Genomic DNA, 21,636 nt, shown 5'->3' on the forward strand with positions numbered 1-21,636 from the left:
GAGGTCCCCTAAGCGTCATTGTTGCTCGCAAAACCTGCCAGGGCCGAAACCATTTCGGCGCGAGTGAGATCGGGCCGCGCGCAACAAAGGCCCTCGTTGGCCGGGCCGGGCGCCCCGCTAACAGCCCCGTAGCCGTGACCGACCTTGACATGCTGCGCCGGCGGCCTGCCCTGCTTCGTACCGGGCCCTTCAGAACCCGGCGGACTCACTGGGAAGGAAGTTCCCACTGAAGACAAGTGTCGACTCGCTTTTGTGAAGCTCTGTGGCAGCGGGCGACCTGCCGCTTTCAATGCGCGCTGGATACTTTCGCGTTCCTTTGTGGCGTCCAGGTATACGACAAGTCGTTGTTCGTGTTCGTTGCAACCGATAAGCACACGTTCTCTTTGCAACGATAGCTGGTCTAAATACTTCGTGTAAGGCATTTACAGGGCTAGCGCTCCGCGAAATCATGAGCGAAAGAAAAAAAAAATGTTTTCACATCAGTCTTCTGAAGCCAGATGACAAAAAATGGTTGAAGCAGTGAAAGAAGAATATAGTTAAACAAACAAACAAGTCGGCATCTCCGGAAGAATATTACAAAAGCGCCCCTTCTGTTCACTCTGCGGTCCTAATATGTATGACCTCGGCTGCTCCCGAGCGCATTTATAAATGTTATTCTGCAAGTGTGCACCATCGAAAAAACACACAAAGACGCGAAGAAAACGCGCCTAAATTTTTCGGGCGTCTATTCCGCCCGCACGCAGGAATTTGTGGGCGGTGATTAGTGCTTTAGAATACAATACGCCCAACTCGCGTTTTAAATTAAGAGAAAATGGAGAGCCTCTCCTGACAAATGCATGGATTTTTTTATTCACTCTCTCTCAGCTACAGACGCGTTCGTCAAGGCTTGCGGAGTCGACGGCTTCCACAAGCGGTCGCAGCCGTCAGCTCGAAACAGCGAATTTGGTGTGTTGATTTGGTGTGTAAACTGAGCACGGAGCTGGCGTTTTCAGTACCGCTTGGTGCTTTTGGTACGTGGTACCGCAAACTAGCGACGTTACCATAGAAGCGGTTGTTAGCTCTCACTTTGTTCTTTCTCATCTGTGCGCTCTTTCCACAGGCGGTTCAGGGCGCCGGCATAAATCCTTAAAACAAAGGACGATGTTTCCGCGTCAGCTCGTGGCGTTGCTGCGAGCCTGTTGCAAAAGCCTACAAAAGGACAATTTGACGGCGCCGCCGGGAGCGGTGGCAAGAGCGGCTATTTGATGGCAAGAGAACGGGCTCTGTCGAGTCACGCTCTGATGCAAGGCTCTCGCCAGCCAAGCTGGGAACGCTTATGAAGCTTTGTGTTTCGAAATGCGCGTCTTAGAGAATTCAGCCTAAATAAAGACAAGTGCAGAGGTCGCGTAGGCTCATCGCAGCTCGCTTTTGAAACCGCCCCGGTGCTTTCCAGCGAACGAAGCGTCCCATGCCAAGAGGAACTTCCACCACCAAGCGAAAGGAATGCTGCCCCCAGCGCTTTCGGGGTGCCCCCGTGCCCTCCTCCGCACTTCCCTCTTTCTTGTGTGACGTCACAATGGCGTCACGGCCGGGAACTCCTCTGCAAAAACCGCGGCCAGCGCCAGATGGCAGCACCTGTCCCGAGGGTGGGCGTGTCTGCCGAGCACGCCGTCGGAGCCGAGTGGGCGGGGTCACTTTCACCCCCTCTCACCCCCCCACACGCGCGTTCCGTGAGAGCTGACGCGTGTTCCATGTGTGTATGTGTGTGTAACATTCGGGGCGATTTGGTTTGTTTTCTCTTTCCGTGAGGGGCGCGTGCCCTGATGCGGTTCTTCGCTTTTCCTTCTCATCTGATGCGCAGCTAATCAAGACGAATTAGGAGCCGAAGTGCCCTTTTTACAGCTTTCGAACGCACCGGCGCACAAGCCTACGGACGCGCGGAAAAATTTCGTCTGCATCAATCACGCATCTTGCTCTTTTAAGCTGTCGCCCGGGTTTATTGCGATGTGAGCCAGCGAAACACGGCTGTTTCGGAACATCTTGCCGCGGGTCGGTGCTTTAATAAACCTCGCAAAATTTGAAGATTCAATCTGCCCACCTATGCGGAGGTTGCAGCGTCGTCTGCTAACTTCGCGTGCCACCTGCTCCGCTCGCGTGAGCGAAATATCAAGGCGTGGGACCCGCATCGAGCAGAGCGGAAACACATCTCACGAGTAGCGTACACGAAGGCATAAATAAAAACGCTGCGATAAAAGATCGCTCAGCGCATGACGTCTGGGCGGCAGGCCGGAATATACGAGGCGCGGTATGTGCCAACGCGGGAGCGATAAATTCCCCGGAGCTCCCCTTCCCATCTCGCGAGCGAGCCAAAAAAGATAGGCCAGGATCAATGTCCAACGACGGAATAACGATTCCAAGCAGCGGCGGGCAGCGCTGGATCGAAACCCCGAGCCGGTCCGTGCACAAAATGCACGCCGCCGCCAAATCAGCGAGAAAGGGGGGCCCTCTCGTGCGGGGCGATTATCCGAATTAGGCCTCATGTCGACTTCGTGCACGGGCTAGCTGGGCGAGCCAACGCGTGCGGGGCTAGGCCTGGGCGGCAGCACGGCGCGGGGCGGAGCTGAAGCCCATGCTCCCGGAAGGGACATTTCGCTCCGAGCGGCGCAGCCGAGCTGGCAAAATGACAGCCAAAACTTCACACGCCGCGCCTCACATTTGAATGAAAAACATGTGAATTGCTCCGATGATTCATCCCTTTCCGCTGAGAGGCCCCACGCCACGGCGACGTCCAACGACGGCGGCCCCCGGCCCCACGAACAGGATGGCAAGTTTTGCGTAAATACCACGCAGGTGCTGTATTGTTATTAAACCCCTCGCGCATGCGCAGTGCGGCCCCGGCTTATATCAGATGTTTCAAACATGGCGACGGCGCTCAGGCCGTCGTGTTCTTTTGTGGGTGGAAATTGCCTGTCCAAGGGCGAACGACTGTCTAATTTCGACCCGAAAGTGTTCGGACATCGGCGGCCAGAGAGTCTCTTGGACGTGTGTGCAAAAGTGGTGGCGCAGCACATCCCCTTCCAGCGCATCGAGGAACGCTACAACAGGATACCTGAGCCCGTGCAGCGCAGGATCATCTTCTGGTCGTTTCCGCGCAACGAACGGGATATTTGCATGTACTCGTCCTTATCAAGTGACTCCAATAGTTGTGGCGACTACCAAAAGCTGCCCTTTTACCGGGGCCTCAAGCTGTACGAGGCTGGGTGTGTCGATAACGTTTTGCAAGTAGGTGAGTACGCGCTCCGGCGCACCGAACAAAGGCGCTTGCCTAATGGGCTTTGCGCCGCCGTGCATGTTTCCACTGCCTTCTCCGCTTCTCCGGTCCAGTGCACTGCGTTGCGCAGCGAGTGCAGTCGCCGATGCAACGCTTTTAGGCGTAGCCAACCTGCGACCGTGTGCTGCGACGGCCAAAGTAAACAAAAGTGCCGCGGGGCCAAGGCGTCTTTGATCGAACCAGTCTGTGCGGCGGCTGTGACACCCCTCCGCCCCGGCGGCTAATTTAATCGTTTCCATTATTGATCACGGCCCGCTTTGGCCTCTGCTCTCGTTTTCAAGCCCAGAACTAATCTGCCGCGCGTCATTTTCGCCTGCCATCGCCAATGTTGCGTCCGTAGGCGGCCGGACGCCGGAGTCGTGTGTTCGGACGCGCTCCACGGGAGACGTCGCTTACACCCCGCGGCTGGCGTGCTTTTTCAAGGGGCGCGGACGCGTCGCCGCTCGATTTCGCACCCAGAAATGTCTCGGTCAGCGCTGCTCCGCGAACTACGGAGCCCCAAAAAGCTGCGGCGAGCGCTTTTTTTTTCCCCCGCAGCGTCGCACGCACTTGGCTGGAAATGCCGTCCGCGGTAATTGTCGTCTGCGTCACGGACGCAGGCGGCCGTGCCTCTTGTTTCGGTTTTGCATCGTGTTTATGTTTTCCGGCCGAGGGGGGGCCGTGCTGTCGTCTGCGCTGTGTGGGGCGCTTGCATCGCCGTGGCGGAGCTAAGCCTAGCCCGGCCCCGCGAAAGTTTCCGTCGTGCGTGTGTCGAAAGCTCGCTTCTCGGCGTCCACGCCCCGACGGAGGAAGCGGCTCGTTTATCGCCCGACCGAACGCGGTCCCGTGCTTCGTGCGGTGGACCGCGGGCATCCGGCAGCCGCCGCTTCGGCGTCGGGCTTGCTATCGCGCTCGCGCTAGGCCTCGTCCCGTATCGACGGCTCATCAAAATGTAAACATGATGAAATAATGCTTTTTTATTCCCGCTTCTCCTGCGCCGTCGAGCGCTTTCCGTCTTGTTCTAGTTTCGTTTGTGCGTGTGTGGCTTTTTGCGACGCCCCGGCGCTCGCGGACGCGCCGGACTCCGACGTTGCCTCTTCGTGCCCTGTACGTTCTGCTGCTGGAATACGCTTCGCACGTGTTTTTACCGGATAGCGTTGAATACGAAAAGAAACCTGATTTGATGGATTTCATTATTAAGTTGTTATGACGGAAACCGCTCCGGGCGTCAATTTTTTTTTTGTTTTTTGTTCTTTGTTCTCCCCTCGAGAGCGACGCGCGCTCGGAGTTCGTCTGCTACTGGGAGCGTGTCCGCGAATTGCGGCTGCCTGAGGCAAAAAAAAAAAAAAAAAAGCGACGCTGTGTTTGCATTTTTAATACTAGGCACTGTATGTAAGCTCGCCTCGTCTACGCTCTCTGCACAAAAAAAGTACGCGTGCCGGCGAGAGCGGATCGAAATCGCGCCAGCGTCAAGGTAAAAAGAAAAGCGCCCAAGGGATCATGACGGTTCGTGAAAATATTAGAGGAAAGCTTAGGGGAGGCCTCTCAAACCCTTCATATTTTCCTGCTAAAGCATCTTACGTAAAGCGGAGAAGGTGTTTGAAAAAAAAAAAAAGGCATCGCGTTGGCAGGGCTTTGTGCATACGTTTGGTTCGTAATATCAGCTTAGCCAAAAGGGCGATTGGGACTTGTAGCAGCGAAAAAGGGATGTCGGTTCGTTCCCCACGCGTAAACATTTTTTGTTTGCTTTGGTACTAGGCTCTTGAATAACGGCCGTGCGTCAACAATTGCACCGTCGACGCCGGCCGATAACGAGAGGCCGTATGCAGAGCAGTTTACGCAATGACTTTTTTACCGTCTACGGCGGTCGTCTGCGCAACGATTTCAAGGCTGCCTCCGCTTGCTGGTTTGGCGGGTTGCACTGCTCGTAGATTGTAGCGTCGCTCGTCGCTTCTTCTCGCTGATTAAGCCGACATCGTATGACTACGCCCAAAATTGCTTGCGCGTACCGTGCCCACGAGGCCACGGGTTCGGTTCCTGGCGGCCGCAGGTGGCTGCAAGCTGGCTACAGATGGATACAAGCAGGGCCGTATCCAGAAATTTTTTTTTTTTTTTTTTGGGTGGGGGGGGGGGGGGAGGGTTGGGTTATCGGAAGGGACGAGTTTTGCCTCAAGGAACACCAAGCCTCGCTTACGGGCTGCAAGGAAAAACTTTCAGAGGGGGTTCGAACCCCAAGCCTCTCCTCTGGCTACGTCCCTGGCTACTACAAGTATTGCCTGCTATTGCCGAGTTTCAGTTCGCACTGAAGAACGCAAGGTGGTCAAATTGACCTGTGAGCCTCCATCTCCTTCACGTTAAGCGCCAAATTTGACTTTCCTGTAATTCCAGGTTTCCTTCCCTGACAAGCGTTTTAGTAGGGCCGGCTGGTCTGGTGATTTAAACGGACCATGAAGACAACCACAACTTCAGTCCAATAGAAAGGCCTGCCTCGTAATAACGTTCATGCCATATCTAATGTGCACTTCAATCAACTCGCTACTTTCGCAATCTCAACTTGTGATGCCGTGAGTGTAATTTGCACAATGGGGTGACGCCGACCAAGGTTGCTGAGTTTATATAGTTTTGTGGGCTTGAAGCCGTAACTTGGTGTTTCAGTAAAGCACATTATTTTATGGTGATAAAGGAGGCCATTAACAAGCGGCAACAGCGCAAGCATTAACATGGGGTAAATCAACGTGAATGTGTGAGCGATGGGAATGATGTGTGGCGTTGTGAGTGACTCTAGCAGTGGCATGATAGCTTTCGAAGTTGAAAGAATTGCAAAGAAAGTGCCATCGCTATTTTTTCAAAATGCCCTTCAGGGTTTACATGACGTCGAGTGCTCGGTTCTAGTTGCATTGGTGGCCCGAAGTAGGAACAAAGTTCATCTTTACACAGTCTAGGATTCTTGCTGAAATGTCCTGCTTGGCCTTCAGTGTTAAGAATGGGCCAAGGACTGTGCAGGCAGATAGACGAACGCTGGTTAACATGCTGACGACTATATCAACAGGATGAAGGACGTGCACAAGACAGTAGACGGTGGGACATTATAGACAGGACGGTTTTGGTTCACACGGAAGCACAGCCAACAGTTTGAAGGTAGTCTGGCAATTCTGGCAGTTCAGGAATTCCGAGGGCAATGCCCGATAAGCAAGTGGGCTCACGTTCCGTTGCAATGTCTTCTAGCGGCCCCGACAGAAGGAACGGCAGTGCCCAATAGCCAGAACGGAGCGCCAGAAATTGGCGACTCCGTGGACCGGGTGTTCCACGGAGTCGTTTCCACGTAACCGCTCCCTATTCCGGTGATTGGCTTCCAGCCGTCATCGTTCCAAAGACCGTGATCACTTCCGCGCAGCTTCTCTTCCGTGTCATCCTCGCTGCCGTTCTCGCTGGCTCAATTGCACGGTCAATCGCTCGCTTGGCCATTAATCACATTAAGAATCAGAAAGGCTTGGTAAGTGATTCCAAACTTGTCAGACAGACATACAAAGAACTTTATTCAGGTCCTGAGGAACTGCCTTGTGTTTTTCCATTTTTGGCTGCTCCCCTCAAGTCCACGTCATACTATGGTGTAGTAAGCAATAATCCAAAATCCACCGATTCAAATACCAATTTGTGAGTGATGGCAGCTACATTTCCTGTCAAGTAAAATTAAAAAAGATGTTAATAATTCGGCATGAGCTGCTCAAATTTTTGAGTGAAGTGTAGCTGCTTGTTGTCCTCGTGGTCCCTATAAAGTAACACCTTGGGTAATGACAGTCAGGGGGTTCCCGCAGAACAATATTAATGTCGCTCTACCAACTCTACCAGGTGGCTAGTTGTGTGTAGCGCGAGAGCAAATTGATCAACAACTCGAAGTGATGGACAGGTGTTAAATGACCAGATATAGGGGAAATCCCCAAGGTGGAGTAAGTAAGCGTTCCTTTGTAACCGTATGGCTGCATTGAGGTGGATGTCAAACAAAAACCGCATCGAGGTGTGCGTGCGTGTGTGTGTCGATCCATCCCTCAAAATTGCGGATCGGCAGCGTGCACTTGCGCAGACCACTGCTGGGAAAGTTCGACTCTTTCCTAATTCAAGCCATCAAACAGCTTTCTGTTCATATAAGTTGCTGATCAATTTGCTCTCGCGCTACAAACGACTAGCCTCCCGGTTAGCTCAATTGGTAGAGCGACTGCTCCGGTTAAGCGGTGGTCCCGGGTTCGAATCCTGGACCGGGACGAAGTTTTCTTCAACTGCGAAGTTTCTGAGAAAGCTGTATAGCTTTCCTTTGTAGCTGTACGGCTGCACTAAGGTGGATTTCAAACTTTTCTTCGCAAGGAACTTACTCCACCTCTGGGATTTCCCCTAAATCTGGTCGTTTAATATTAATGTCCAGTTCAATGCCCAAGACACTTTGCTTCCCATTCGCATTCTTGAAGGGCTCCGTACCCTTGCTCCCTGACGTGGCTTGCTTCGCAATCCACTTTTGCCTTGTGCTTTAGATGGTCTCTGATCTGCCTCCTAAGAATTGGGATGCTGCTTGTTTCCTTTCGCATTTGTTCCTTCCCAGAGCAACTAAAACTGTCCAGCCAAGGTAGGCTTTGTTTCTTTCTAGTTGCAGTTAAGCTACGCTGTGGTTTACAAGTTGCGATTAGTTGAGGGGAGTGAAATTGTGTGGACACCACCAAACCTTAATGGACTCTCCTTCCGAAGGGCTTTGTCCTTCAGCTGCTTGGCACGATTTGCTTCGTAATTCGCTTGCGCGTTGCTTTTTTTCGACTGGCTTCGATCTGTCGCCCACGCGTTTTGCTTCAGCTTGTTACCTTTCGCTGCTGCCGAGTTAAAATGTGCGTGATAGGACGTGTTGTGCTTCAAAGACACCTGTAGCCTTTGGGGTATTCACATGACAACACTGAAAAATGTATGGAAGCCTAGCCGTAAAAGTTTGATGCAACAAGGAGCTTAGAGTGTGCGGAGCAAGTGCTTGCTTGCAACAGGGCTGGTAATTTTACAGCTCTAGACAATACATATAGATTGCACAACCTTTCATTATTAAGTAATTATTAATAGTATTATTATTATTAAATATTAACAGGATCGAGAGTTGGGCGAGTTGGTGTTGATGCATCTTGAAAACAGGCACGGAAAAAAAATTTGACAAAGAAGGAAGCGCGTCGTCCTGTGTATTTCCTTCTTTGTCAACGTTTTTTTCCGTGCATATTTTCAAGATGCAGGAATATGCAGTTGGCAGGTTTATTGTTATTTATTGGGAGGTTGAGGCTTGTAATGCCTATTCTGAAATCATGGGATTTGAACCATGTTTGAACCAGGTCATGCACGGAATGTCATTTTTTTTATCGCTTCATTGTTTCGAGTTCGATCCCACTTGCCTGCTTTGAAAAAACAAGGATACACGAGTTTCATAATCAGAAGAATTATGCTACACCCCTGCTACACTAGCGTCTGAATTTCATTTGAACCAAATGTCATTTGACTCAAATGCCAAGTTGTGCTGCTACACAAGGTTTTGAAATGCCATTTGGCTCAAATGACATTCCAGCCAAATGAGCACCAAGTGAGACATTTGGGATTTCAAATGCCATTTCTAGCACTCTCGCACGCAGCGTCTTCAATTGGCAATAAAAATATAATACTTTCGTACGTAAAACAAACAAAATATTTTTGTTTGTGGAACTTCGTTCACTGTTCATTTACTTAAAATATGAAATCAACTAATTTAATCTTCATAGTCTCGAAGCCAGTGGGTCAGTTGCGAAAAAAATAATACTATGCAAACAGCCACCACATTAGAGTCAAAACTGGTGCCTATTCTAATTTGATATCATTTTACTGCCTTAGACTGCTCCTAAAATTGATTGTCGTATTATTGTACGAAAACGGAACGGGGCGACAACAGCGCCACTACAGCGCGGCGAGCAATTGTGAAAGCTTTCAAATGCCATCGAAATTGTAGTGTAGCACGGCGGTTTCTGAATGGCATTTGAAGCACCCCGTTTGAGTCAAATGACATTTGGTTCAAATGACATTCGGGCCCTAGTGTAGCCGGGGTATTAGCCGAGCTTAGCCTGTCATCGGCGATGTCTCGCTCGTTTGGCAGCGCACAATGCGCGTGAAGTTTTCCGAGCACCGTTGTGTGCCATTGTGGAATGCATGTCACCCTCCATCCTCTCTCCGCCTACTTCCTTTTGGTGAGCAATAAAAATGAAAAAAACAATGGCACAAACCCACCTCTACCCTTCCCCTATGTTTACTCAGGCAGCTGGAAGGGTGACACCTTCTATTGCGAAAAACTTTAATTAGCCTTGAAGAGAAAATACATCTTCGTTTAATTTGAAACAACTAGGATTCAGTATCTCACTCAGCTCCATTAGAGCCACAGAAGATGTTTTTTTAACGAAAAAAAAAGCAAGAAGTATTTAAAAACCTTCAAATTTTGCGCCATGTTGACGTGTTATGAGCAAGAATGACGTCATACGGGCCAACAATAAGACATAATTCTCAGTGCGTTAACTGCGCGTTGGCATTCAAGTGATGCGTTCAAATGGCCCCAGAGGCCCCATTACAGACGTCCAGTCATGTGTCGTCACGACAGGTCAGTTAGGCGGCCGCCAATCGCACAAACTAGGTTCCGTGACGTCGTAGAAAAGTTGCGGGAAATTGGCTAGGGGGTCGCGACTGCTTCACACGTTTTCTTTAACATCTCCGTTATTTGTTCGAAGATTGCGATGATATTAGTATCATTGTTATCGGGACTAAGCAGTCTTTCTAATAAACCCAACTTGAATTTTGTCTTCATGGCTCCTTTAAAGGCATCAGAGTGTGAAAACAGGTTTCGGTAGGTTGTAGCCACGAGAGCGCAGACATACTACTCATTGGAGCGACAGCTGTTTGGTGAAGTAGAAACTGCCAAAACCGTGAAAAGGCTGTGTTGCTGGGCACATAGCACAATTTTGGGTGATTCTTTGAGTTCGTTCTGGTGTTTTTTGTGAAAATAGCAGTAACGCTAGACTGTGTGTACGTACGGAAGAGAAATTTATCTGGCAGCTTTAATATGAGACGTGTCTTTGATTGGACACGCATTTGAGGGTTTGTTAAATAAGCATTACTACGGATTCACCACCTCACACGACGGTCACTGTTTTGGGTTTGGCTGAACGTTTTAGTTTTGTATGTGTGGCCTACGTGCATGCAAACTGTACTCTTATGTTTTGTTTTTAAAACGGTACCTAGAAATTTGGCTGGCCTGCCGTCCGAGGCACTCAGAAGGGTACCTTTTGCAATGAAAACCATTGGGCAACACCACGCTGGTCGACTGCAGTGCCCTCTAAGTGTCTACCTGGTTTTCTACTCAGTTTTTTTCGAAGAAGTAAATTGTTGTTTCGATAGCTTTTTCTTGCCTAATTATGTGCTTCTTACAGTACCAGGCACTGCTCTGATCGTCTGCACGCTCCAGCATGCAGACGAGTGCAGCGAGCAGCTGGCCTCTTTTATTCGTCTGCCCTGAGCAGTTCTGAGAGTGGTTCTGGGTCAGTCCAAAACGGCTGTCGCAATAGAAATTCTACGGGCACATAAAATATGGAGCTGCTCTGGGGCTGTTCCGGGCAGTCCAAAATCACGAGAGACCTAGCAGCGCGCAAGCAGATGACACTAACTTTTAATTTTTAAATTCCTTGAAACACTTATTTAGGCAGGAAAAGTAACAAGAAAAATAAGGCAATTGTATTTTATAGTTACAGCCATGGCTTTTAATGGGTTTATAGGTTTTATGGATGCAGGAGGCCATGGTACAGCAATTTAGTTCTTAGAAAAATGTCACTGGGAAACATTTTGTGTGCATTGAGATACTGTTGTGGTCGACTGGTGTGCTATTTTCTGCGCGTTTTCATCACTGCCTCAGCAGTCTGCCATTAGGGACGGCAGACTGGCTAAAATTGCTAGGGTTTGTAATAGTAGTTACAAGTGGAAATGACAAGGGAAGAGAGCAGGCCGTCAGTTTGCTGTTCGCGCATTCTGCTTCTCCCCTAGGTGGCGGTAGCTTGCGGCTTGATGTTAGCCTGGCCCTGGGTGGGTCTTGGTCTGTTTTGTATAACAAAAAAAAAAAAAAAAAATAAAGGGGAGGGGTGGAGAGGCAACAGCAGCCTTGGTTATGTATTTCTAAACAAACAGAATATCAGCTTCGATCAAACAAAAGCTGACGGAGCAGACAAAGCTGTGCTCGTGCAGCGCTAGTGTCCCTTTAAGCTGTGGAATAATTTGTGCACAAGCTGGGTTGGCTGAGGCCCCTAGATGTCCATGGAGAGAGTTACAAGATGGCCACCCTTTGGCTTCGTTTATAGGTTAGCTTGGTCTAGTATTTAAGAGGATGCTGCGAAGACAAAATACATGTCAGTGTTTGTTGATCAGAAAGGCTGCTTTATCCAGAGAACAGTGACACCAGTTTTATTGCAAACTTTGGACATATAATCAAGATATCGAGGAAAACACCAACCCCAGCCACTTTCCAGCGACTTTTCTATGACGTCACCGACTCTCGTTTGTGTGATTGGTGGTCACCGGTTTAAGCCGCCGCCAAGAAACAGGACTGGGCGATTGCAGAGGAGCCTCTGGTTCCATCTGATCATATCTCTTGAATGCTAATGTGCGGCTAACGCACCGATAACCGTGCTTTTAGTGGTGGCCCATACTACGTTACTATTGCCCATATTGCGTCACCTTAGTGCGAAATTTGAAGTTCTACCCGCTGCGGTGGCTCAGTGGCTAAGGCATTGTGCTGCTGAGCGCAGGGATGCAGGTTCGGTTCCCGGCCGTGGCGGCCGCTTTTCTGATGGAGGCGAAAAGCAATAACGCCCGTGTGTTCGAGATTTCGACGCACGTAAAGATCCCCAGGTGGTCAAAATTAATCCGGAGCCCTCCACTACAACACGCCTCATTGCCTGCGTTGCGTCGGCGCGTTAAACCCTGCAATCAATCAATAGAAATTTTGAAGTTCTTCAATTTTTCTTGCTTTTTTTTGGTTGGAAATCATCTTTCATGGCTGGAATGGAGTAGAGTGGGTGGCCATGAGCTAGTTCCTTCAAACTGAACGAAGTCGTATTTTGTCAAGACCCTTTTGGCACCCGAGAAGCATGTTCATTCTTGCAGTGTACATGGCTTGTAGGGAAGCTTTGGTTATACAAGGGTGGAGAGCCGAAATGGCCACCGGGAAGTTTGTGGCGGTGGTTGTAAGCCCGTTTAAAGGAAAGGAAAACATTGATTTGCTTGGAAGCTGCATGTCGATGGAGGGACTGAGTTTGCGAACCAGTTTTTACATTCCTTATGACAACATGCTGGCTCGCGTGATGTCTCCAAGGGTGCACACAAATTGCCTTGGGGACGGGATAGCTAGACTTTCAAGACATTGCTCATATTATTTGTTACTGCTATCGAAGCTTAGTGGTGATAACCACAGCCTTGTCAGGCATTATCATCGGAGGGTTTTTTGAACAGTAAAGGAACGGAGGAACATCTTCAAGGAATGGGGTAGTTTTAGCTTCAAGTTGTTTGGCTCTCTCTCAGCCTGCAAGATTTATGGAGAGCTAACTTGTTCAGGTTCTTTTGGCAGCCAATATACACACCATGACACATGCCACCACTTACTGTCTTGCTTTGTTTCAAGGGTCCATGCATACAAAATACAAGTTTGCTTTGCTCGAAAGATTTGGTGTTTTGTAGTGCGCCCAGTGCTTTTCCAGCAGCAAACAATGGTTTATTCACTTCTAATTTGATCAATTTACTTTTAAAATTCTATTCTCCCACTAAATCGTGTGCTTCGTGACGTCTACAAAATGATGCAACAAGGACAGGTCTTCAAGCGAACGCTAGTGCTCCGGTATGCCTTGGTTACTGTCAGTCCTCCTAGATGGCGCCACCATACCATTTGGGATCGCTGCCCACACCCGCTTTGTTTCTGACTGTATTTGCACCTGGCTTATTTTTGTTGCGGTTGTAAGTAATAGTCTCGTGAAACATTGGGTATGCTCGAAAAACAGGGTCACGTAAGGCAATGTTGCTTACGCCAATCGGCCAGTGTCGTGTGAGACAACCCCAAAGCGCCAGACAGCTAAAGAGCAGCTAAAGCAAGCACAATGCACGCAGTACTATGCGCGTCCTATGTTTTCTTACTATGTTTTCTTAACTTGCACAGTCTACCCCACCACTGTTACCGCTATAAAATGAATATGCATTACATCTAAGCGAAAAAAGCTCGTTCTGAAAGCTCACTGATTGATTGTAGGGTTTAACGCACTGACGCAACACAGGCGATGAGGCGCGCCGTTGTGGAGGGCTCCGGATTAGTTTTTACCACCTGGGGATCTTTATCGTGTTCTGAAAGCTCATAAGCCCTGCCCAACTTGTGTTTGCTTTTGCTGGCTTAAGCCAATCGCACAGCTGTGCATATTACGTCAGATTCTAATGCGGGAAATGAGCTTGTGGGCCGCATGGCCATTCTCTTTTTTTTTTCCCCAATTAAATAGTTTATTTGAGCGAAGTCTGTGTTAAAAGGGGTGTCAGTATGATTCTAACGAGGTAATCTTTCGAGTGAACCAAACTTGTGTTTTGTCTGCATGGCCCCCCTTTAGGCCGAAAGCCGAGTGCCCCGTACCCGCTTGGTGGCACAGTGGCTATGGCGTTGTGCTGCTGAGCCGAAGGACACGGGTTTTGTTTCCCAGTCGCGACAGCCACTTTTGTGATGGAGGCGAAAAGCGAAAAAACTCGTGCGCTCAAGATTTCGGCGCATGTGAACGATCCCCGGAGGGTCAAAATAATCCGGAGCCCTCCACTATGGCATACTTCATTGCCTGTGTAGTGCCGGAACATTAAACATCATAATCAACCAATCAACCAACCAACCAATCAACCAACCAACCAACCAACCAATAATCAATCAATCAATCAATCAATCAATCAGTCAGTCAGTCAGTCAGTCAATCAATCAGTCAGTCAATCAGTCAAGTGCTCCATTCCGCAAAGAACTGTCGTTGTTGTCTGGTCAATAAAATGGCTGCCACTGCAAAGAGTAAATAAAAGATGTGTGGCCCGGTGGGATTTGAACCTAGGTCTTCATAGTAGCAGCCCAATGTGCTACCATGGTGCAATCGCAGCACATTGCCAGTGGTGGAACAAAAGTAGTAGTAGTTTCTTTCTTTGTGGAACTTTCACACTTGGGGGGGATTGGCAAGGAATCGGGACCTTTGAAGGGCTAGTGTAACCGGCCGCTTTGCAATATTCACAAAACTATGAACTTGAAGTGTAGATGATGTAAAATATTGTGTGGCTCGCGGCATCTAAACATTGGTCGAACAGGTGCTATTCAGCCGGTCAGAACCCTGTTTCTAGGGAAGCTGTGACGTTTGCCAGTCTGCTGGCTGACGTAATTTGCGCCCTAAGATGAAACGAAAGCAGAACAAGGTTGCAGAAATGGTGTAGCAGGAAAGAGGCTGGCCGGAGTATTTTACGGCAGAAGACAAAGAAACAAGATCAGAGAAAGAGAGATGCAAATACAATGTTCTGGCAAAGGAAAGCAGACCTATGTGCCCCGAAGAATTTCTCCTCCTGGAACACCTAATCGAAGTTTTTGAAATGAAGGATGATGCACAGGACATGTGGAGGATGTCTGCGGGACTTTTCTCCAGGGGGAATCACACTAGTTGGGGAAGGGGGTGGTGCATTGGGGGGGCAGCCAGTTGGGGAATTGCAAAAGTGGCAGTTGCGCAGTCCCCACGTTTGATAGCGTAAAACGGGGAAACAGATCTCCCAAATGAGCTAGCTTGCTAGCAAGTGAACAAGCTAGAAAGCAAATCAGAGCATCAGTCTGGGCTGGTTGGGAAACATTATTACTTAGTGCATGAGAAAACAGAAGTGCTTGTCTGGTGTTTTTTATTCGTCATGTTCTCTTGTGTGCCGGGTAATAATGTTTCGCAAGCAAGAATTTGGGGCACACAGCTTCTCCTCATACATTTTTGGCCAATTAGGTAGTTCATCATCATCAGGTAATCTAGATTGTCCTTCAGGTTAACCTGCCGAACCTGACAACATGTAAGTACTTGCCCGGGAGGCAGTTTTATTTCGTAGTACCACATGACTACCCCACACATAATATATCTAACAATGGCCTCTTCTTTTTTTTAAGTTTTAGATGCGAAGCATCTAGTGCTCAGGCTGTGTCCCTTCCTCTCTTGTCCGCCATCCGCACTCCACTGCGCATGCGCGTCTCTTCAGCCCCGTCAGCGTCTGGGCTGACGTCAGCGCAGTCCACTATAAAAAGAAATAGTCAGGCGGCGCCCGGTTTCGATCCCACGACTCTCTGGCCGCAACGGGAAGTACGTGGCGCTCTTCCCACTGCGCTACAAACCGAGACGGGAGCATGTGCTACGAACGCGCCTTATGTCCTTCACTTATTCAAACTATGTCAAGAAGCTACTGATACAACGAAGGCACGCGAAGCTGAACGCCAACGGAAACGACGAACTGAAAACTAATGGGAACTTCAGTTGACCCCATGGCTGCTTCGCATACTACTCGGGGTTCCCCTACAGGAAGATGGTGTAATTTTTTCTGTCGTGTAAAAACCTGTTTGCTAGTAATATTATTATTTTATGGTGTGACGCTTATTCAGCCTGTTGCCCAAGCTAAACGGGGAAAAGTGGCAACTGGTTGTTTTAAGTAGGCTTCGCTCGCTGTCACTCCTTGCTGTCTTGGCATGCTCAGTCGAAAGCATGAACTTGCCTTACTGCTTTGCTGAGGGAACGGGCATGTGTGAGGTGCATTTGAGAGAAGGGAGTGAAACTGAACTCTAGGGAATCCCGTGGCAGGGCGGTGCAAAGTATTTTTGATTTAAGAAAGTCTCAAACGAAGAATGGGGAAATGCGTGTGTTTTAATTGCTTCTAAGACCAAACGTGATAGCGTATTTTCTTCCATATCAACTTTGCCTTCACTTTTGGGGTGAGCAGGGAGAGGGAATCTGTTACTCCATTCTTTTTTTCTTTCTAAGTACTTTCTGTGACTGCAAACTTCAGGCCCAAAATGTTAAGCTACTTTTGTGGAAAAAGCAAATAATCATTTCAGGATTCCCTTAAGGGGGTACGCTGGTCTTAAAACAACTTCGTTTAATTTTTAAGTAAACTTTGGGAAATTTGTCAGTCTTGCTGCTTTTTTCCTGCTGATTTCAAATATGTCATTATTTTTTCAGTTGGTCAATTAGTCCCCAAGGTAATTGGAGATAATCAGCCATTTTCAGTCAAACAATAGACAAAGCATACTATGAACTCTGGTGAATGCAGTAATCGAAGCAGTGTTTTGATGCATCGTTTGGAACTAATTCTACGGCTCATTAAACTTCGGTGTTTGAAATGAGCATTCAAAATGAGTCCTTGCCACTGGTACCACCAAAGCTTAATGAGCTGTAAAATTAGTTCGAAGCGATGCATCAAAATCTGCTTCTATTATTGCATTCACGAGGGTTCACAGTATTAGCAAATATAAAGATTAAAGTTTTATGACCAGCACTGTATTGTCTATTGCTTGACCAAAAAATGGCTAATTATCTGTAATTATCCCGGGAATTAACTGACCAACTGAAAAATAACGGCATATTTGAAATCAGTGGGAAAAAAGCAGCAAGACAGGCAAGTTTCAGGAAGTTTACATGAAAATTAAAAAAAGTTGTTTCAAGATCAGTGTCTTCTCCCCCCTTAAACAAGAAGAAAAAAAAAAGTGTTGTTAAAGGGACATTTAAGAAATGCCTTGCTTCTTGCCATTGGTGCCATGCTCGTTAAGCGAATGGGGCTGGACAGGTGATGGAAATTGAAGTGCAGCTTGAAATCATTAGTCGCGCAAAAGAAACACTGAACTTTAAGAGAGAAACGGACCATAAAAATCCTATGCGTCATGAAAAAAGGGCGTTTTGAAAACCATTCCTCTCTTCTCCTTTAGAACTGTTTACGCAAAACTGAAATTTGCCAACCCTGTTTTTACAGCGAAGGTGTTAGCCTCTCGTTGGTTAGAAAATTTCGTGTTCTGAACAAAAAACCGAGGTGCGACCCAGCAGTTCTCGTTTGAGACATCCAGCGCATGCGTCAGGATAATCAGGCGTGCAGCATGGAGCTCAGTCTTCGTGTAAAGAAAAAAACCACAAAACAAGCGTCGAAACCGCATGATGGATGATAAGGTGCCAGTGAACAGTGGGAACCCCCCTTCCCATGTGTTCTGGTGAAGATTAGGTTTGCAGCTCTTCTCTAAACGGGAGAGGGGCTGACGTCATTCAAGGGCTAGCGCAGGCGTCAGGCAAGGCAGGACCCAGCAGTTGTTTCGCCCAAGGCGCCGAGCGCGTGCGTCAGGACCCAGCATTTGCTGCCAGAGAAGCTGAGTGCAGGCGACGAGCCCGCGGAGACCACGAGGAATATTTCATACCCTCCCCCCTCAGCATGTGTGGTGGTCCACTTTTGCTGGGTGGGATGGCATCTTTTTGCTTGTGTTATCCTTCCCATGGGAGTAAGCCTGGTTTCGCAGTTTATTTACTGTGTCTGCTCTGCATGCCATCTAAAAAAGAAAATTACGCACCCCTCCGTCTATGATGGTTGAACGCTAAGCTTTCTCGGTACAGCTTGTTTGGTCGTCGTCTGAGTTCTCCAAACCGCTCCGACCATGTCAAAATGGAGCAATCGGATAGACGCCAACTTCATATTACAACGCAAGGAACCCAGGTTCGGCCACTGCAAGTTTTTTTTTTTTTTTTTCACTTCACCCACTATCATTCATCATCATCGTCAGAGAAAGTTGACTTTCCCGGTGGGTGTTCTTGCATTGGAGACGCGCCAGTGAGATTGCTAAAGCTTCTCTTTGAAATAAGTACCTGTGGCTTAGGAAACAGTAGACAAGACATAAGTGCGCAGTCTGCTGTTTCGGGCCCGCGAAAGCTGTGCATGCAAAAGATATGATGGGGGATTTCAGGATCATGATGGTGATGGAACGTTGTGACATACTTGCACATGTGCAGTGTGGGTCAAAAGTTTTTAGGCCATGTCAAACAGCTGTAAGGCCACAAAGAACTCAAAATACTAGCTTACCTCTTGAGTGAGACTGCAATATTTTATGCGAGAAAGTTGGCATAAGCACCTTTATTTCTTACTGTTGTAAGAAAAATCGATCGCACTTGAACATTTTTTTTCTTTGAATTCTTTGTGGCCGTGAAACATTTGGCCTGGCATATAAAATTTTTACAGAGGCTGTACATAACAGAGCTTGCCTCGGAGGCAATCATACACCATACCCTGTGATAAACAGTGACCAGCATCACCCTATGCCAATTGGGATTATTCTCTTTTAAATGACTCGATAATGGGGAGAATGGTTTTGCATTTCCTATGCTGTATATTAAATTACCAAACGTCTTGGACCTATTCAGTCCGCGAGGAGCACGGTGGGGAGCAGGTACTGATGCTGCACTAGGGCTGCACTGGAGTTTCCAACACCTGGCACTTTCCACTTCACTCTGTGATGCAGTCATGCACCACGTTTCACTTGTGAACGTCTTTTCACCGCCGTTCTCTAGTTCGATGTCATTTGCAGTCTGCAAGAACGCTCTTGGTGGCTTGCGGGTCGGCAACAAAAACACCGTTATTATGATGACGGGCGTGCGTGCAGCGCTAGGGTGAAAACCTTTGTATGTGCATCTGCATTTACAGCCATTCAGGTGTAAAACAAAAACGAAAAAGAATCGGAGACCATCACGTTTAGTGCTGTGGTTACTAGTGTCACCTATTGCTGATTATGCCACCTAATCACCCATGATTCTACCCATCGGCAACATTATTACAAGGTTGTAATAATGTGCTTCTAAATAGATCCAGGGCTTTTATGTTGCCTGAGAGGTGGTTGCTCGACTAGATTACGTTTACAATGTCTTTTAGATAGTCTTTCCAGTTAGCAAAGACCAAATTGGTGCAGGCATTCCTCATAATATTAGGCTTAGTAACCAGATTCAGGCCGGACCAGATTGGAACTCCAAATTCGGGCCAGAGTCATGGAAGATTAAAGTCATCAATTGAAGTCATCAATTGGGACGAGTTTGTTGGAATGGTGGGGGGGCAGATGCACACAGTGTAAATTTCACGTCGTTTGCTTGATAGACCGTGAGTGTGAGGTACGAGGCAACAGTTACTCCGCAGGTATGCCCTGTATCTCCTAACAAGACTTTGTAGGCTTTTGATTGGCACTGCCTTTTGCCAGCACGTGCAGCTTGTGCCATTTTCTAGGCTAGGGAATCCTTGAATTAGCACGAGTTCATTCCTCAATTGCGGGGTTTCTGCTTCCATATTTCTTCAGAACCTGCCGCGGGATAATTTTTTGATAACGTCCTTAGTGTCGACAAAAACTGCACCTTACGCTTCACAACGTTGCACCGACTGCCATTGAAGGCGCGAATGCTGCAAGGGTGAAATTAAAAGCGAGGTAGTGTCAACAGCTGCAGTACAATATTTTCCCCTGTACATTGTGGACACTGGCCATTAATAGCGTTGGCCCCAAGTGCATGACCTATGGTGTTGGGGTTTACTACTTCGGGTTTGTCTTCTATCATTGTTTCCTAAATTACACTTTTTTGTGTGGGAGGGGTTGCGGAACTCTGTCACGACTGGCGATGTTACTAGAGAGGGTTTACCATATACGGAGTTACTACAATGGTGTTCTATGTGTAATAGAAAAGTGGGGGGTTGTCAAACATAAAAAGTGGGCTACAAGCTAACCCTTCACTCTAATGGTGGAGCAATGCCCATCTGAGTTTTATGCACCTAAGCTATGCCTGGCTAGAACCCATGCGGTTGTGATGAATACCTGCTAGCTTCCAGCCCTGGTTGGCTGTCATTCTAAAGCTAGGGCTGTGCCGTCCTCGATGGACGCTAAAGGTGTGCGGGAGTTATAATGGTTCTGGTACCGCCAACCCCAAGCAGTTTAGGTTGCACTTTATAAACTCAACAGATGTGGCAGAGTATGAACGCGGTTTACAGGCACACAGTTTAAAATAGTGCTAGCAGATAAGGTTGACAAGCACAGTTTGAGCAGCTAAATACTTTTCGTGACATGAAAGCTGTTGTGCAGCTCAGCTACATTGCTGATGAAAAAGAGACGTTCCTTTTTACCTGTTGTCTTCTGGGAAGCAAAAAAAAAAAAGTTTGTTTGCCTAATTGGATACCAATAGCTGCTGCCCATGCCCTGGAATCTAATTTTTAAGCAAAACTGTGCCAAATCTGCCATTCGTGTGGGTTTTCGATGTCCCCAGCAGCAGACGTGACCATTATAGCCCAGGCAGGGAAAGTTACCACTGCAGAGAGAAATGTAGGCAAAGAAACGGAAACATTTTGGCTGGCCAGTACCGCAAGGTGCACCACTTAAGTCACACGAATAAGTGCAGGAAATAACAGCGGCCAGGCCATGGTGGGAGGGCTATGGGTTTATTTCTAAACAACCCAGGGTCTCTTAACGTGCATCGAAATCTTGTACATGCAGGTTTTTTTTGCCTAGATTTGGCAAGCTTATTTTTTGCCAAAGATTAGTCATCATTTTCATGATCACCTGGTGGTTTGCACGCGTTGGAGATTTCACTGGTGTGATTAAATCACCGTTATTTCCATCAGTCAATGTGTAAATGCTAGAGGTTTCACCAGTGTGAGTACCTGCCATTCTCATCCTCACTGTCGTGCTTCCTCTGGGTTTTCACTTGAGTTTGCATCGCCTGATGGTTTACGCATGCTGAATATCTCACCTGTGTGATTAATCGCCATTCTTTTCGTCGCCTATACCCCTTCTACATGAGCGTTTCAAGGGCCTTTGAATCGAATTTCATTTGGCTGCTACACGACGTTTCGTCAAAGGCATTGGGTTGAAATGCCATTTGAGTCAAAGAAGCACCGCTACTCACCGACCTTTGAGGTTCTCAGAAGCCTTTGAAATGCAAGCGTTTGTACTCTCAGATGCAGTTTGTGCATGCTGCATTCACAGAGACAATTATTTACGAGTAAAACTTCGTTTTCAAAATGTACGTTTGGTATAATTTTTAACTTGTTTTCATTTTATATCACTCAGTTGCAAGGACGTAACTTCGTACTCTTTTCATGGATGCAAAAAAGAAAAAAGAAAAAAAAAAGGATGCACAGAACCCTTATTGCCCTTTCTCTCTAGTAAATGAAATCACATATGTATAACTAGAATCAATTTTGATTCAAAGCGATGTCCTTTTGGCCCAGTTTAACTCTAGAACTCTAGAATTAAC

At 47.7% G+C, this 21,636-nt stretch overlaps 1 protein-coding gene across 1 annotated transcript in view; it reads left to right on the forward strand.

The window, feature by feature from the left end:
• The first annotated feature begins 1,559 nt into the window (after positions 1 to 1,559).
• Positions 1,560 to 21,636, forward strand: part of LOC144162595 (zinc finger SWIM domain-containing protein 5-like) — a 51,362-nt gene continuing 31,285 nt past the window's right edge. The window contains exons 1-5 of the mRNA XM_077693195.1: positions 1,560 to 3,275; positions 5,259 to 5,294; positions 5,526 to 5,541; positions 10,141 to 10,166; positions 18,321 to 18,380. Coding sequence (XP_077549321.1) covers positions 2,899 to 3,275; positions 5,259 to 5,294; positions 5,526 to 5,541; positions 10,141 to 10,166; positions 18,321 to 18,380 — 515 coding nt within the window. The 5' untranslated portion in view covers positions 1,560 to 2,898. The remainder of the gene's footprint in view (positions 3,276 to 5,258; positions 5,295 to 5,525; positions 5,542 to 10,140; positions 10,167 to 18,320; positions 18,381 to 21,636) is intronic.

This window comes from Haemaphysalis longicornis, unplaced genomic scaffold (assembly GCF_048455015.1).
Source record: "Haemaphysalis longicornis isolate Haplotype H1 unplaced genomic scaffold, Haemaphysalis longicornis Haplotype H1 scaffold_12, whole genome shotgun sequence".
NCBI classification, from domain to species: domain Eukaryota; kingdom Metazoa; phylum Arthropoda; class Arachnida; order Ixodida; family Ixodidae; genus Haemaphysalis; species Haemaphysalis longicornis.